The sequence below is a fragment of the Leptinotarsa decemlineata genome, unplaced genomic scaffold (assembly GCF_025532065.1).
Source record: "Leptinotarsa decemlineata unplaced genomic scaffold, Ldec_3_MD MMD2_tig00000133_RagTag_RagTag, whole genome shotgun sequence".
Taxonomy (NCBI): Eukaryota; Metazoa; Arthropoda; class Insecta; order Coleoptera; family Chrysomelidae; genus Leptinotarsa; species Leptinotarsa decemlineata.
The window spans coordinates 4601907-4619466 of record NW_027412542.1 but is presented as its reverse complement, the minus strand read 5'-3'; the positions used below and the strand labels follow the sequence as shown (position 1 = coordinate 4619466).

At 35.5% G+C, this 17560-nt stretch overlaps 1 protein-coding gene across 4 annotated transcripts in view; it reads left to right on the top strand.

The window, feature by feature from the left end:
• Positions 1–17560, top strand: part of Ae2 (anion exchange protein Ae2) — a 276285-nt gene that overhangs the window by 118703 nt on the left and 140022 nt on the right. For all 4 annotated transcript variants that reach the window (XM_074172605.1, XM_074172606.1, XM_074172608.1 and 1 more), the window contains one exon: positions 14640–14849. In XM_074172605.1, the coding sequence (XP_074028706.1) occupies positions 14640–14849 (210 nt within the window). The remainder of the gene's footprint in view (positions 1–14639; positions 14850–17560) is intronic.

The window sequence follows — 17560 nt, the reverse complement described above, 5'->3', positions numbered from 1 at the left end:
TTGTTGAGTGGTGTCCTACCTAGTAAGTAACGGAAAAATAAAATTAGGTAGACGTTTTTCATAACATGTGTAGAATTTTATAACTGGCTCTACCCGGAATTTCGATATTGGTTTGTTCATATCAATTATATTTTTAGGGGTGATTAATTTTTCGGAAAGAAAGTTTTTGGCTTTCTACTACTCCATCTTGATACAAAAAAAAAGGATGGGGGAATCTTTCAAAGAAAGGAAGAAAGTAATCAATTTGAAAATAAGTAACATGGATGTGTAGATCATGCAAAGAAGTAACTTTCAGACACAAACTGAAAGAAAGTCCTCCTGAAACAGCTACTTTCATATAAACATTGAATTACACGAAAGAAAAACATTCTTTCGAAACAATTACTTCTATATGAACACTGAATTATACAGAAGATAATTTTCTCTACTCAGTTTGTATTTCAAACATTCGTTGTGGAATAAAAATCAGATATCATTCACATGAGTTCTACTTTGAATGAATGGTAATAAATTGCACTTACATGGAACACTGTCACTCTCACTGGTATACACCGATGTTTCGCCTTAAGACATGTAAGTCCTCCTGAAACAGATACCGAATGTCTGTGTGAATCAGCGCTCAGAAGACACATCAATTTTTGTCGATCTGAATTGCTGTTATATCCATTGTTGATCGCGATTTGTATTATTCACATTAGGCCGGTGATATTCTTCGGATTTTACAGCGGTTTTTTCCAGCGCGGTTTTCGAGCGGAAATTGCTGAGTAAAAATCGCTGAAGTGAGTATCTGACAGTGTTCGCGATTTCCTGGCAGTCCGGATTTCTGACTGGAGGCGAAATATCCCCATATCGTCCTTTAGTATCGTTTGCGCCTTTAACCCAACTACTACGAAGTCTGCTGCTGTTTCCACAATAGATCACTATCCAGAGTTACTCCTAGAAAATTTTCAGAATGAGTTTTTATTGGCATTCATAGACGAAAGATAAAGATACTGTGATTTATCGTTATTAAGTTTGAGTTTATTGGCTGCAAACCAGTTATCGGATTTATTATCTAAGTCTTCTTGAATTCTGTGCAGATCTGATCTCAGTTTGCCAGAATATATGAACGTCGTATCATCTGCAAACGAATAAGTTTTCACCGGAACCATATAGTTACTTGAATCGTTGGTGTATACTATAAACAATAATGGTCCTAATATTGACCCTTGAGGAATACCATGTTCATTGCGTTTGAAATCAGATATGGAAATTCCAATACTTACCACTGCACGTTTTCCCGGGTTTTTCATGCAGCTGGAAAAACAAATGCGCCACTGGAATCAATGAAGTCTCCCCGGAGCGCCAATTAATTTTTATTGTTCTTTTTATTTTTATCGTTGTTTTAAAAATATATTAGGAAAATACTTACCGCTTGAAGGCGGTTTTTCAAATAGGATTGTTAGTCTGAATGTTTTCTATTAATTTCGCAAAAACTGAGATAATGGAAGTAGGACGGTAGTTGTTGATGTTATTTCTATCACCTTTTTTAAACAAAGGTGTTATTTTGGAAAGTTTAAAGTAATCTGGAAATATTCCTGATATGAATATTGAGTTTATCAGATCAGTGAGTGGAACTAGAATAATGTCACTAGTATCTATTATTATTTGGGAGTTGAGTTCATGAATATTGAGGTGGATGTAGTCTTCAATTAATCTACGTATCTATGTAAACATCGTCGCCGCACCAGAAACTGATTCCATGGAGACAAAGAAAAGCACAAAATGAACAGATATAATAAAATTCTGTTTATTTGGGTATTTTTACTACACGTTAATTTCTACACAGAGTATGTGAAATGTTAATGAACTGTCTGAAATTTTTATGGTTTATTTGTGAGATCAAAATAAGATAATTTTCCCATATAGGTACATGGGATGAAAAATGGAAAAACTGACAAAACGCCATATTTTTTATCGCAGCCATATTTTTGGTGTCTGGGTGACATTCCATGAGAAGTTTTTTTTGGGTATTTCACCGATTTTGCCATCTCTGAGGAGATCCATAGTCTCATTAGGAAAAATTCTAGTTTTTAAATTTAAGGTTGCAAGAAGTCACGTTGACTTTACATTTATTACGTCTAAAAACTTACGAAACATGCACGAATCGATGAAAGTCAATTATACCGGGTGTTTATTAATTATGCAGCAAGAATTCAAGGCATTATTCCTTGGACTAATCTAAGGATATTCTATCTTTGATGATTTTTGATAGGACGCTTTGTTTCGAAGATACGAAGTGAAAAAGAATTTTTACAATAACAGTTTATTACCAAAAATTACATGTAATGTAATGTAACTGTTGAAAATGACTACCCCCCGCTTGGATGCGAGACTCCAATCTTCTTCTCATGAACTCCCGAACTCTTTCAAAAACACCAGGATCGTTTCTGGTTGCGTTACACCCAGCAAATTGAATGTTTGCAGTCGTTTACAGTAATCGGAATGTTGTTGATGGGTACCAACGGAATTGTAAGATTTTTTATTACTTGGTAGGTCCAGTGTAGTACGCTATACTCTTATTTCGGTTACGTTAATAATTTTAAAACTACCAAAATATCCTTAGAATAGTCCAAAGAATAGTCCCCTGATTTTTTGCTGCATGTTTAATAAACACACTGTATAATTTGCATATCAACTTTTCATTTCACATTGTTATTAGGTTCACCTGATCAGATTCTCCATAGAACTTTTTCATTTCATTTATCCAGAAAACTTCAACAAACACTCAATACTTCTTCACAAAAATTGTATTCATTGAGAGAGTGAATATAATATATTCATGAACGGGATATTATCCCGTTCAGTCCTTGAAATGTTAATTTCTCTAGAAGGCAGCAATTTTGAAGCAAAGTCTTGAACGTGTTTTCTCTTTGAGTTTTATACCTGATACATTTAATTTACTAAATTTTATCGTTCAAGACAACGGACGTGATCCCATTTTGTATGGAAATTATCACGCAAAAAAGCTATGTGGATGCGGATATTTAGCATAATCCTTGTATTAGAATCGTGCCAGGAAAACTTTCGACTTCGCGACATAACATTAAAGCGACAAATTATGATAGTTTGAAAAGTTTGCTCTTATAATGGATACGGACTAATCACTACGTCGTTTTAGGTCGGAACATCACTTATCATCAGGGCCGTAGCGAAAAGAAAAACCGGGGGGAAGGAAGCCAAATTTACCCAACCCTACCAGCAAAATTTCCCAACTTTCGAAAAAATGAAAGCCGAGGGATTAGTTACTACTATAATATATTGATTTTCTTACTTAGCTATCCAAAGATTGGCTGAATGCTCACGGCCTAAAATTTCTCAACTTTTCCAAGTCGAAAAAACAGCAAAAAGTTGGGAAATTTGTCACTTCAAAATTTGTGGACTGTTCAGGACTGTTCTCTTATTTGTAAAAAATAAACTTTTTTTGAAGTTTTCAAACAACTCAGAATTTCAAAGTATGGGATCTCCAAGTTATGCATGTTGGGAAATCCCAACCTTCTCCTGGTTCTTTCCCTTTTCTTATTACCTCTCCTTTTCTTTTCTCTCATGTTTATTTTTTTAATTTTCATTCATTTTTTTACTATTTTTTTTTTCTATCTTCACGGCCCAAAATTTTCCAACTTTTTCCCAAGTCGAAAAAGCAGGGGGGAGGCTTCCCCTATCACCCCATGCCGACGGCCCTGCTTATCATAATAATTCAATTGTTTTGAAATGTTCAGTATCATAATCTCCAGAAATATATGATCAGTGATAGTGGTTATCAAATTTTTCACTGAACCTGTGTCATTTGGGGTATGAAGTTGTTTCAACTTCAAACATAGAAAGAAGAAATAATTCGTGAATCTGACAAACTGTTTAGTGTTGGGTATAAAATATATTGATAGAAAATTCACTGCAGTTTCAGAAAAATTTACATGATTCCCCTCTTGGGCTTTACTGAAGATAATCGAAAACAACGTGCCTCTCACATTGTCTCTTCATGAGTTAAAGTGTTACCATGTTAGAGGTGTACCTCTCTAGTTATTATCATCCTGTCTAACTAAGAAAATGGTAGATATATTTCTGCTTTTCAAAACATTGAACTGGAGTACCTACTCCGATACTTGTACCTTTGTTGCTCATCATACAGGGAATTTTGTTAATGTCCCCCCTCCCCTTTTATTTTTTGAACGGGTCAACTCAAAAAATTTAAATTTGGGATAATGAAATCAATGCATGAATACTTTATTTTGAAGTGAAATTGACAGATGAAACTTTCAAGATTGCGACTGGTCAGCATCTGGAAAAAAAAATTAATAAAAAGCTACTGACGAACGCTTCACAACCCTAGAATATAATGTCAATATCCTCAACTACTACTACTTTTAATAGTTGCCTGAATATATTGACATTCAACTACATAATATGAGGTAATAAGATTGAGGTCAGTTCAGAAGATGCTCGAAATGGTTACCTTGAACTTCTTGACATATGCACTGCCTATCCGATATTTCACGCCGAACATCTGTCCAATCTGGCGAGCGGGCTGGTCATTCTGTAGGACCTCGACGGCCAATTCAAGGACCGGGAAAAGTAGTATCCAAATAGTTTCTTACTTGTCTAGAGTAATGTGGTGGTGCTCCATCTTGTTGGAATACAATATCCATATCTAATTCATTAGGATTCGCTGCGACAATTTCAGTGATGAGAGGGTCAACAGTAGTGTCCATCATATTCAAATACAGTTCCCCTGTTAAATTTTGATCAATAAATAGAGGTCCTACAATATGGTTTCCCAGTATTCCTGCCCAAACGTTAATTTTTTCTGGATATTGAGTATGTGTTTTCCGCAAAACGTGAGGGTTGGTGTAACTCCAATAACATCAATTTTGTCTGTGAACATTGCCGTTTAAAAAAATGTACATTTGTCACTAAAACAAATATTGTGGAGATAAGTAGGACGCCTTGCAATGGTTTCCGTCATGATTTCGCAGAATTCTGTTCTTCGATCAGGGTCATCTTCAGTTGATTGGTGTACCATTTTAATTTTGTATGGATGATACCTATTCCTCTTCAAAAGTCTCCACACAGTAGAAGGAGACGCCTCACGAACATTCGCGACGGAATAAGTCGCGGAATATACTTTATTGTCCGAAGATTTGCATCTATTGACAAAATTCAAGAAATACAATGTTAATATAGAGAAAGTACTAAAAAAATATAAATGTAGATATAAAAAAGTTCCAAAAATGTATAGATAAAATACCACCATGTATAAAGTGATAGTACAAAGAATAAATTGCTAATATATTACTTATATATTGTTGAAAGGATTCGCTAAAATACTATTCAAAACTATAATATGGTCTATCAACAAGTAGGCTCTTCACCGCCTTTTTGAAATGAATGTTACTTAGATTTGCAGATCTCATTTCTAGTGGTAAATGATTGAACAATTTACCACCATTATAGTATACGAAATCTTTGATTGAATTCGAAGTTGGGAAGGAAAGTCTAAAGGTATAATTGGTATTACGTGTAGGATAAGGAGTAAAAGCAAAGTTGAACTTCGATTTATGTTTATAAATAAGGCAAACCGTCTCTAACATAAAAAGTACTGTTTTATTGGCAGTGAACAAGTTCCTGCACGATTCTCTGGGTTGGACTTTACAGAGACATCTTAGTGCCCTCTTCTGTAATATCAATACAGAATAGAGAAGGGATGAGTTGTATGCTCAATAACTGCATTGTAAACGGCCTTTGCGATATGGAAACCCAACCCATATGAAACCACTTCAACTATAAAACATCCGGAGGAGATCCTACTCTTGAGGGGTTTAAGGTGTTCATCAAATTTCAGCCTATTATCAATGAATACACCGAGAAATTTTGTGTTTTAATTTATTTTGTAACATGGTAGACTTTATATTCTAGGGTTGTGAAGCATTTGTCAGGAGCTTCAAATAGATGTGTCACAAGAACCCTCTTTCCATTTAATTTTTTTTCCAGATGGCGCCCAGCCGCCATCTTGAAAGTTTCATCTGTCAATTTCACTTCAATATAAAGTATTCATGCATTAATTTCATTATCCCAAATTTAAAATTTTTGAGTTGACCCGTTCCAAAAATAAAAGAGGGGGACATTGAAGAAATGCACTGTAGAATTGAATACTCGTAATTTGTAAATGATAAATATTTTTTAAATTAATTTTTCGAGAAATAATTATTCAGTTTTAATTCTATGTTTATGTATTTCACCTTTTAAAACATATTTGATGTATACGTCATATTATATTATCATATATTTTTAAATATCATTGGATTGAGGAAAGCATTCCATTTCTGTATATATTACACGTCTATTTATGACTAGTACTTTTTTGTAAGAAATACACCTAGTGTAAAACAATCAAATAAATATATCTATCTATTAGAGCGAATACAATATTTTTCATTCATATCCTCATTATTTCTGCTCGACTTCTCTTGTATGAATTATAATAGAAAGTAAAATATTCGTACCATATTGTACGGTTTCCCTGTTCGTGAATTCAAACAATAATTCATGAATTCTGTATTGAACAAATATATTCGATTTATTAACAGTTATGGGTATTCACGATAATGGTGAAGGCTTACTGCAATGAATCGACGAATCAATCTTTACAACATTCATTCTTGTCGTGCAATCAGGTTACTGTTATACACTCGTAATATCATCTAATTATATTTTTAACTAATGTCTCTTAATGGTTTAAGCAATTCGAAAATAGGTGGGGTCAAAAAAGGTGTTGGATCCAAAATTTGTACTTCCATAATTTTTAAGGTGCGATTGAAATGATTTTCTTTCTGTTTTTATGGAAATATGCATAATATGATAAAATAATTCTGTACTCTTCATATATTTCAAGGTTGTTAAGTTGTTAGTTTCGAAATGAATAAAGTTATATTTGAAAAATTTCCTTAACCCCAAATTTTATTTTTGTTGCAACTATATTTAAGGCAATCCTGAAGTGCTGTTTTTAAGACTTGAAGGATGACGTTTGTATTTCATATCATCACGAAAATACTCGAAATTAGAATACACTTCAACAAAGCATAATATTATTTCATTTGCTTCGGGACTCGTAGCCTTGGTCTGCATTGTTATGCTACACGTTTCCCTTACAACTACGGCACACATTGTCAAAGACGATGTGGTAGCCTTGTTTGATTGATATTTGAGCTTTTATTCCCTTGGTTGAAGTTAAATTTATCTTTATGGTTTTCTATGGCCTCTTCAGCTGCGGATAATACTCTGGTTTTATGTAGAATTTGCGTTCGGTCAAAGGAAATATCAAGCCTTCTGCAGAAGCATGCTACGCAACTGTCTATTCATCTGTTTGACCATAGCCATATGCTCCGTCGATCGTTTTTTATACTATATGCGTAATAGAAATAGCCACAACTCTACAAGGTATTCGGTATACTCCTGCAAAAAAACAATGGTCCGGGTTTGCAGTAGGTCTAACAGTAATTAACTTCAATCTCTGTCCAGTAATGACCTGCAGAAGTTCTATGGATGCATACAATAATATCATAGCCCGCACCCCTGATCACTTATCATCCTTTGGTAATATCGTTCATCAGTTCTTGTCTGTAACCTTCGATAAACATCATTTAGTTTTTCTTTAAAAAAATGAACAATAGAGAGTTGTGTATACTTTGCCATTTCTAGTCTTTATGGCATCCAGAAGACTATTATTATGTAACGGTTGAAATTTAAAGCAACGATAATTTATTCTATACATTGTCTGTATCCTATAGTCGCCGTATTGGCGACATTAGACTTCTGGTGTCTACAGTTTGATCATGCGCTCCATGTACTTCGATACGAGTTTTAATATCTCCTTTATCTGACGAATATGCTTTTTGCCGCATCCCAACAGTTTGTGTCATGAAATTCAGATTTTTCGGTTTCCATCATCTTGTCGTCAGGGTGGTCTAATATTTATTTATTTAAAAATAACTCTTCAAAACTTTAGGTCATTAGCAGCGGAATTGTACATTCAATCACAGTTTCTTTATCGTATTGGCATTCTTCAAAAATTCCATAATTTTGTTTTTATTCCTATAATATAATATCAGTTTTAGATTACGAGAAGTGTCAAACTTGTTTCGAACATCGAAGCAGTTCTAATATGCATTTTTTGGTATGTCCTTGATCTCTTTTAGCGATTCAGTTTTCATATCCTCAATCGTCGCAGTGGGGCAAATCTGGTGAATACGGTGGCTGAAGCATGATTACGGTTATTTTTTTGGGTCAAAAAATTACGAACAGGCAATAACGACTGAGCAGGTGCATTATCGCGATGCGAAAACCATGAATTGTTTGTCCTCAATACCGGACGTTTTCTTCGTATTATTTCTCAATATAAAACTCCTTTATAGACCGTACGACCATGTGGCTAGAACTCCTGATGCACTACGCCACGGTAATCGAAAAAACAGTGGGTAAAATCTTGATATTCGATCGAACTTAGCATGCTTTTTTGGTCTTGGCTCTCCTGGGCTCTTCCATTAGGACAATTGGACTTTGGTTTCGATGTCATAATTATATACACATGATTCATCACCAGTTATGACCCTTTTAAGAAAATCTGGATCGCCGTTAGCGCCATTCAACAATTTCTGAGCGATGCTTATGTAATGTATGTAATGTATTTGGAATGTACTTTGCTGTCACACGCTTCATGCCCAAAATCTCACAAAAAATTACATGGCATAAGCCAACCGATATGCCCACGTCTTCAGCATATTCTCTAATAGTAATTCGATGATTCTCTATAACAATTTTCTTCACTTTCTCAACATTTTCATCGGTTGTTTATGTGCTGGGGCGTCCAGAGCGAGCGTCGTCATTCACATCTTCTCCACCTTTTCTGAAAAGCTTGTACCACTTGTTAACAGTTTTGGGACTCAAAGTTAAATCACCGTATGCCACTATCAATATTTCAAGTGTTTTCGAACACTCAATTCCATTTTTCACACAAAATTCCATGCAAATTTTTTATACTTTTTTTTCGGTAGCAGAAAATCGCTGAACACGCAAAAAGCTGTATTTCATCAGTTCGGACTTTCATTGTCTAATGTAATAAAAATTGATTTGAAATTTCTGAAAAAAATTTAAAAGATTAACCGAAAATAACAATTTTATTAAAACAAAAACCTGAAATTACAAGGAAATATAATACAAGCTACAACCAGAAAATAAAAAATTGAAATATTAATAAAAGCTGAAAATTAAAAAATATTATTATGAAGGTGTCGTCTACGTATCTCAACCAGACTCGGGGCTTCTTGTGGGCTTCTTCAATGGCCAAAGTTTCAAACGACTCCATTAATATATCAGCTATAGTCGGTGAAAGTAGATATGGAACCATGGGAATGCAGAACTAGACATTTTCCAGAAGCACATCAACAACGTAAGTCCTTCCATCACTTTCACAATGGAGAAGGAAGTCCACAACGAATTGCCTTTCTCAGACATATTGGTGAAGAGGACCGACACTAAATGGGATACATCTGTATATCGGAAACCTACTCACACAGGACAGTATCTGAACAAGAAATCCAACCGCCATCAATCGACTAAGAGAGGAATCATCAAGACTCTACTAGACCGTGCTTTCGAGCTCTGTAACACAAAGGACGGTCTCGAAAAAGAAATAGGCATCATCAAAAATGACCTTCAAGGGAATGGTTACTCCAGAGTGATGGTAGAACAGGCCTTAGCTAGAAAACAGCAAGAGCTCCACAAGGAAGAGAAGCCGCCACAACCAATACTTGTACTTCCTTACATCAGAGGATTATCGGAAAGGATAAGAAGGATTGGGTCCAAGTATAATATCAGGACCTGCTTCAGATCTGAGAACACTATCCGTAGCAGCCTCACAAAAATCAGGCCACCAAACGCGGACTGTGATTCCAAGAATTGCATTTACCGGATACCCTGCGAGTGCGGAGAATCATACAACGATGAAACTAAGAGGCCATTGAAAGTTCGCATTGCTGAGCATAAGAAACACACACAGCGAGGAGAAACCAGCAATACCAGCAATATCAAATGAGCTCAAGCTGAAATCATCCACAAAGAGGAACACTGGTTTAGGAGAAAATTCAAGGAAGCCGCGTATATGTTGTCCAACAACGTATTTAGTCAAGCTAGCGTAGAGATACGTAACATTTGGAAACCTCTTATCAAGCGAAAAAACGACCAACTCCCGCCAAACGGTCATCTCCCACTAAAACCAATGAACCGGAAAGAGGAAAGAGGGGATAGGTGAAAGGTGAAAGCACGTGAATGACCTATAAATAGTCAGATCTTGGAGGAATAAATCCAGTTATCACCCGAAGACGATTGTGGATACTAACAATCGAAACGTCGTGACGTAACTTGGTTTGGAATCTTTAAATTTTTATTTTTCATTTTTGTTGATAATATTTTTAAATTTTCAGCTTTCATTGATATTTCAATTTTTTATTTTCTAGTTGTAGCTTGTATGTTATTTCCTTGTAATTTCAGTTTTTTCTTTTAATAAAATTGTTATTTCCGGGTAATCTTTTTTCAGAGATTTCAAATCAATGGAAGACCGAACTGATGAAATACACCACGAAACATTGTCAATTGATATGATTTGAAGTGCTTCTTCGACAGGAACGTTGGTGTAGAGGCTTTCCACGTCGAAACTGATTAGTTGATCCTGCTCTTTGACTTCGATTTCCCCTAGTAGTTTAACGAAATACCTTGAATTTTTTACAAAAGATGATGTTTTACCTTGCAGTGGTTTAATTATTGGTAGTAAAAATCTGGACAAGTTCTGAGTGGCTGAATCTCTGGAGCTAATGATCGGTCTGAGCGGAACATCCTCTTTATGGATTTTGGGTAGCCCATACAAGTGAGGGGGCTTACTGTGGTGCGGTGTTAGAGATGATCTCTCTTTTTCCGTAAAATAGACTTGGTGTTTTTTCAAAGTCTGGTACAACTTCCTTTCAATTGATGCAGTAGGGTCTCTTACGATCTTCGTGTATGTCCGTGAGTGGGCGGGAACTCATGTTGATGACGTTAGCGGCTTCATAGTTGTCCTGTTCTCGTTCTGCATTTGGGCATTGTTTTCTCACCAACTTTCCCCACTTCCTGTTGTGGGTATTCTCCATGTCTTGTCGGATCTTCAAGCACGTGCTTTCAATCTTGGCAAAGATTGGTCCATGATCCTCTTCCAAGGTCTCTCTTCTTATTTCTTCAAATCATTCTGTGGCATCCTGCATCAGAGCTGACCTCTTCCAATGGTGGTAATTAATTTGAGACCTTATTGGTGCTCGGCTGGCGCTTTCCAATATGCGTTTGGCTCTCTCTCTCCTGGGATTGTCGATTTCAGCAAAAAACCTTTGGGTATTATGTTATTGTCTCTAGCTCTGCACAAGAAGCTGAGATGAGTTTCCTCTTTGTCTTTGTCTTTATGATCTTCTGATGATGCTAATTCGGTTAGCAAAACACGTGCAGCTACAGTGTTTTGTTCTGAGGCCGAAGACGTTTTTTATTTACATTGATTTCATTTCATTACAATAAAATAAAATCAGTGAATATTTGTTCCACCTTGCAGCTTCGTCCAAAATTTGGGATTGAAGCAACATTCACAATAATGATTTCAAATGTAGAACTCACCAATAATTCAATCAGTCAATCAAAATATGCTTCATTATCAAAGAATAACATCTTGTTGACAAAGCCTGTATAAATAAAATAAATAAAATTAAATTATATGAATATCATTTAGATAATTATTTACTCAGTATACATAGTATACGTAGTCACTAGTTTATAAAATTGAATTGGTAAAAAGCAATCAACTAACTGGTCATCGTCATAAATAAGGAAAATAGACAATTAACATAATTTAATTTTTAGATGCCTATATATCAAACAATTGAAATATATCCCTATTTCAAATAGTAACTTGTATAGATAATAGTTGGATTGATTACTCTAGTTTTCTTTCAGTTATTACCTAAGAACGTAATTCATCCCTAGGTCGTCACAGATAATCCATTTAGGTGCGTGGAAACTTTACTATTTGTAATACAATGAATGATTTTCTTGTCCCAAATAAGCAACTAATTTGATTTTCAGTTCATAATTCAGTACTGTGAAATAATGGTAGTTGGGTCGTTTGGATACGCATAATTTCCCAGATCTCCTCTCCGAGTTTCGCTGTGTCAAGTTTCCAAACACATAAATCATTCAGAAACTGTTTCTCTGATAAATATGTTAATCCATTAGGGAAGCGCTACATCAAAGCAATTAGTTGAAAATATCAGAGATAATATATTTCACGTTTTGGTTATATTTAGCTAATATACAAATCATTCCAGACAAACTACTCTGATTGAGTCATTTGATATTGAAATTGTAAAGGAATCATGGAACATGCTAACTTAACTTCTCAAGAGAACACATTTTTACTTGAAAATGAACCTCTTGTCAACCTCCTCCTCCCTACAACAATCCTCATGTTGAAAATTTCAAATGTAAATATTATATTTCATGATATCTCGATCAACTTCGCTTTGCGGTGATCCAAAATTATTTTACGGACTCATTTGATGTTTTCATCAGCGACAGCCTCTTTGGGGCGTTCACTGCGTGCATCGTCCTCGTTTTTTTTGAGGACAAAACACAATACAGGTAAACCCTCAAGGCCCTCTCAGAGCAGTGTCTGTGGGAAAGTAGCGATTCACATTAGATATGACTCGCTGGAGATTAAATCCATTTGGAAAAACGTTCCCAGGAAGTTTATTTCGCATAAACGCAGTTCTCCAAGTGAAAGAGTTCTTGAACAGTGAAGTTCGAGGTGTACTCAGTTGAACTTCAAAACGATGAGCAGCCACAGTCCGTCGCGTATTTCTGATATGTACTGCTCTTGGTTGAATAAAATGTGCTAAGTCAGTGTGAAAGTATCCATAGAAGAGAGACAAATCTCCATCCTTTCTTCCATGTTCCAGGGTATCAATGTTGCACGTGATGTTCACGATTCCAATCAGGCAGATGAAATCAGCAACTTCGTTTGGAGGCAGAGCTCCATACATGAGAACAATACTCCAAAGAAGGTCTGATCAGAGCTTCATAAAGCATCAAACGTTGCTGAGGTCTGTAGTTTTCTACATGATTATACCAAGACATATTGGTGTCCATTTTAACCCTCAACAAACTTATCGAAGCAGAAAACGGAATTGATTGTCTGACCTGACATTATTATATCCGATTCGGAGACAATTATCTTCTTGGAGAAAACTGATGCCTGGGTTTCTGTGGCATTGAATTGAACCTGATTACTTTCACCTCAATTCGAAATCACTTCTACATCCTTAATAAGATATGCAACCTTCTGCTGCCGGTAAAGATGTACCTCCGTAGTCGATGTCCTGGAATCCAAATGGAATGACGAGACAAGTGTGCTGTCGTCAGCAAAGCAATATATTCTTGATTTTTCCCAAAAAGTCGTTGATATACAATTAAAAGAGGGTTGGAGACAAAATGGATCCCTGAGGAACACCAGAGGTGATCGCTCAAGATGTTGAAGTCGTCCAAATATTTGAGAATATGGTAGTTTACGACTTTCTCCATGATATCACTGATAGCAAAGCGACTAGTCTATAGTTATTCGGAAGATTTTTCATGCTCAATTTACCTCGTTTCAACTTAGCCAACCACTTCTGAACAGATGATTTTCCTGGTACAACGTCCAAATAATGTTTATCAATCCAAGCCTTGTCTTCAACAGTATTTTTTTCGCCAAAAAGCAGTGTTTTATTAACACACAGATGATCAAAGGAAAAGTTCAAATAACTGAAACCACTTTTTTTGCCGACATTTAAAAGTCGAAACGCCGGAAAAAACCAATAATGATTTCATTCATTCGACCAAGAAAACCGACATGAACTTTCTTTCGTTTACAGAGTACCGCAAAAATTCCCTGCATATGCACGCTCCTATCAAAATCGGTTCAAATCGGATGATTTTCCTGGTGCAAAGTCCGGATAATATTTATCAATCCAATCCATTAAGCCTTGGCTTCAATAGTATTTCTTTTCGCCAAAAAGCAATGCATTATCAACACGCGAAATTTCTTTTAATCCATTTTTTTCAAACTAACAATAGTTATTTCACTCAAAATGTTATATCCCACAAACTAAGTAGTCCGACAGCTGTGAAATTGATACACGTGTCTTTTGAAGGTTAGAATTAACTGAAAATCATGCATTCAATTCTAGTAGCGCCATCTGTGTGTTAGGTTACGAACTATTCAACCCATCTGATAGGTAGTTGTTTATGTTGTCATTGATATAAACGATTTCGAAACAATTAAGCCTTAGCAGAGAATTGAGTGTTTTTTGTGACCTTCCCGAATTAAACGATCAAAGGAATAGTTCAAATGACTGAAATCAATTTGATTCTCTTACCGACGTTGAAAACTCGAAACGTTTAGAAAAAACAATAGTGATTTCATTTATTCGACCCAGTACTATTTTTCAGATGTAGCAGGTAATTCTAGAAAATCGACATGATCTTTTTTTCGTTTATAGAGCACCGCAAAAACTACCCGCATATGCACGCCCCTATCAAAATCGGTTCAAAGTCGATGAAACGCCGTAGCTCCCAACAACCAAATGCAGTTCCCGCATCAGTCGAGTCACCGCTGGAATCCATTAGCAAATCACCCACTCTAGAACTGTCAGCACCAAATTGCAGCCCTTCGTCGAGCAATAAACGTGAAGAATCCATTTCCATCGCAGGTGAGTGAATATCAACGATTTGAAGGCAATCATGTCAGTACAATGTGGATATTTACACTAATTTACAATTGTCATTTCGCAACTTGTACTTTCAGCTTCAGAGAAAACCATGATTGAGGTGTAGTTTGTCTCATAATTTCATCCAGAGTGATTCACGTGTCGAGTTCTGCAAACAAATAATGTAAAAGTTTATATTCAATAAAAATATTGGAGATATTCAAAACTTGAGAAAAGATGCTTAGAGAACAAACATTTAACAAAACGTATTCAAAAAACACTTTATTGTGAGACTTTCACTGAACAGTTTTTCCAAAAAATTCCAGCTAGTACTAATAAAGTATACTAAATTCACATATTCAGATACTCTGACATAAATTTTGTATAATTTGATAGCTTCATTTGCTTAATTTTCAATATCATTGTAATGTATTCAAGTAATACTTCATCGTGAGATTTTCACTGTACCGCAACACTTGTTTCGCTATGCAATAGCTCCTCAAGTGTTTTCAGACTGCATATAATCCGCAATACGTGTTTAGCTATACAATAGCTTTCCCAAGCGTTCATACTGTATGAAAACCACAACACGTGTTCGCTAAACAATAGCTTCCCTAAACGTTTTCATTCTGTATAAAAACTGCAACTTAAGCGTTCATACAATATGGAAACCACAACACGTGTTCCGCTATACAAAAGCCTACTCAAGCGTTCAAACTGTATGGAAACCGCAACACGGGTTACGCTATACAATAGCTTCCTCAATCGTTTCCGTACTGTATAAAAACCACAACACGTGTTTCGTTATACAATAGCTTCCTCAAGCGTTCATACTGTATAAAAACCACAACATGTGTTTTGCTATACATTAGCTTCCTCAAGCCTTTTCGTACTGTATAGAAACCACAACACGTATTCCGCTAAATAATAGCTTCCTCAAGCGTTCATACTGTATGAAAACCACAACACGTATTTCGCTATACATTAGTTTCCTCAAACGCTTTGATGCTGTATAGAAACCTCAACATGTGTTTCGCTATTCAATAGTTTTCTTAAGTGTTCATACTGTATGAAAACCACAACACATGTTTCGCTATACAATAATTTCCTCAAGCGTTCATAATATATGGAAACGCTTGAGGAAGCTATTATATAGCGAATTATAAGTACAACTATCCGTTATTTAATGAACATTAATAATACTGCCCATTATGATAACTACGCAATTCTCACAAGTAACATTTGCTTGTTTGTGCTAGCCTTTTACTAATACTGTAGCTTCATTGGTAGTAATAACACCGAAATTTTATTTGTGAGAATTGTTTAATCATTATCATGGATAGTATTGTACAGCGAAACACGTGTTGCGGTTTTGTAAGCTATCCAGTGAAAACCTAACAATACAGTGTTACTTAAATAAGTTATGAAATTCCTTCTAGTATCGTCCAAATCCATCACATACCATTATAATAATTCTAGTGTCCTATCAGCTTTGTTTCTCTTTTTTTGCATAGTCATCAGATTCATCATGTATATGCGTGCTTGAATGTGTGCGTACAGGAAAAGAAGCAAGCAGGAAACGTGTACTCTTACATCGCGACTACAAGAGTAATATTCATTACTTCTACCCGCTCTTTCACTGTACATTCGTTTTCCACGTACAGTTCTGCATAAGGAACGAAATTAGTGTATGAATATTCCTTCAGATATCGAGACTAGTCTGGATATGGCATGTAGAACTGAAAGAACAAGCTGACAGAAATAGATTGGCTCTATAATGGACTCCAGAAATCATTAGCATTATAAAAGATGATGAGCATACTCGGATCATCAACTCCTTATATGAATTCGGAACCAGTTATGTGCGTACCAAAATCTTCATAACGGAAACAGATCAGGGAATGAGATGAAGGATATTGAAAAAATAAACCTGGGATCACACATGGGGAAATCTGTTGAAGAGAACTGAAAAATTACAGAATATTTGCTCATGAAAATATGGTAGAAGAAATGCCCATTTCTGCATTTTTTTCAGAAGAAATAAACAAATCAGGTGGCTCCAAAACAGTACAGAAAAACCTGAAAATTAGGGCGATGACTATTTCTTCCTAGGACCAACCATCTTCCATACAGCCGACGCCACGAAGTTTGTCAACTTTTTGAATATTTTAGCCTCTCCGGAATTATTAGTACTTTTAGATTTCATTTTTCCTCCTCCTCTTCGTAAGCTACACGGTCTTCTTATCTGGTTATTATTATTTTATACATCACGAACATCTCGGTTCACAGCAATACACTACGAATTGAAAACAAATCATCGCTTTTGTACGGAAGACGGGATTTTTTTCCCAAAAGAATCAAAGAACATATGTAAAAATAGTTTTTTGAAGACAAATTCAACACTCGCAATCCATCTTTTGATACACATACGCGCACGCATACAGACAGTAATAGAAACACACGCGCTTGAAGATTAGTAAAACACGTGTTAGGGTTTTGTAGACTGTTCGATGAAAATTTCACAATATATTATCACTTTTCACACTATCGGCAAATTCCTTCTCATAAAAAGAACAAAGTTTGATTACCCAACAGCGTCCATCCTAATTTCTTAAGATAAAAATGCTGAACGAAAACAAAATCGTTTAGAGAATGAACATATTTTTAAATCAAAGTTTCACTCGAACTTTCCTTGATAGAGTATCAGAAGTATA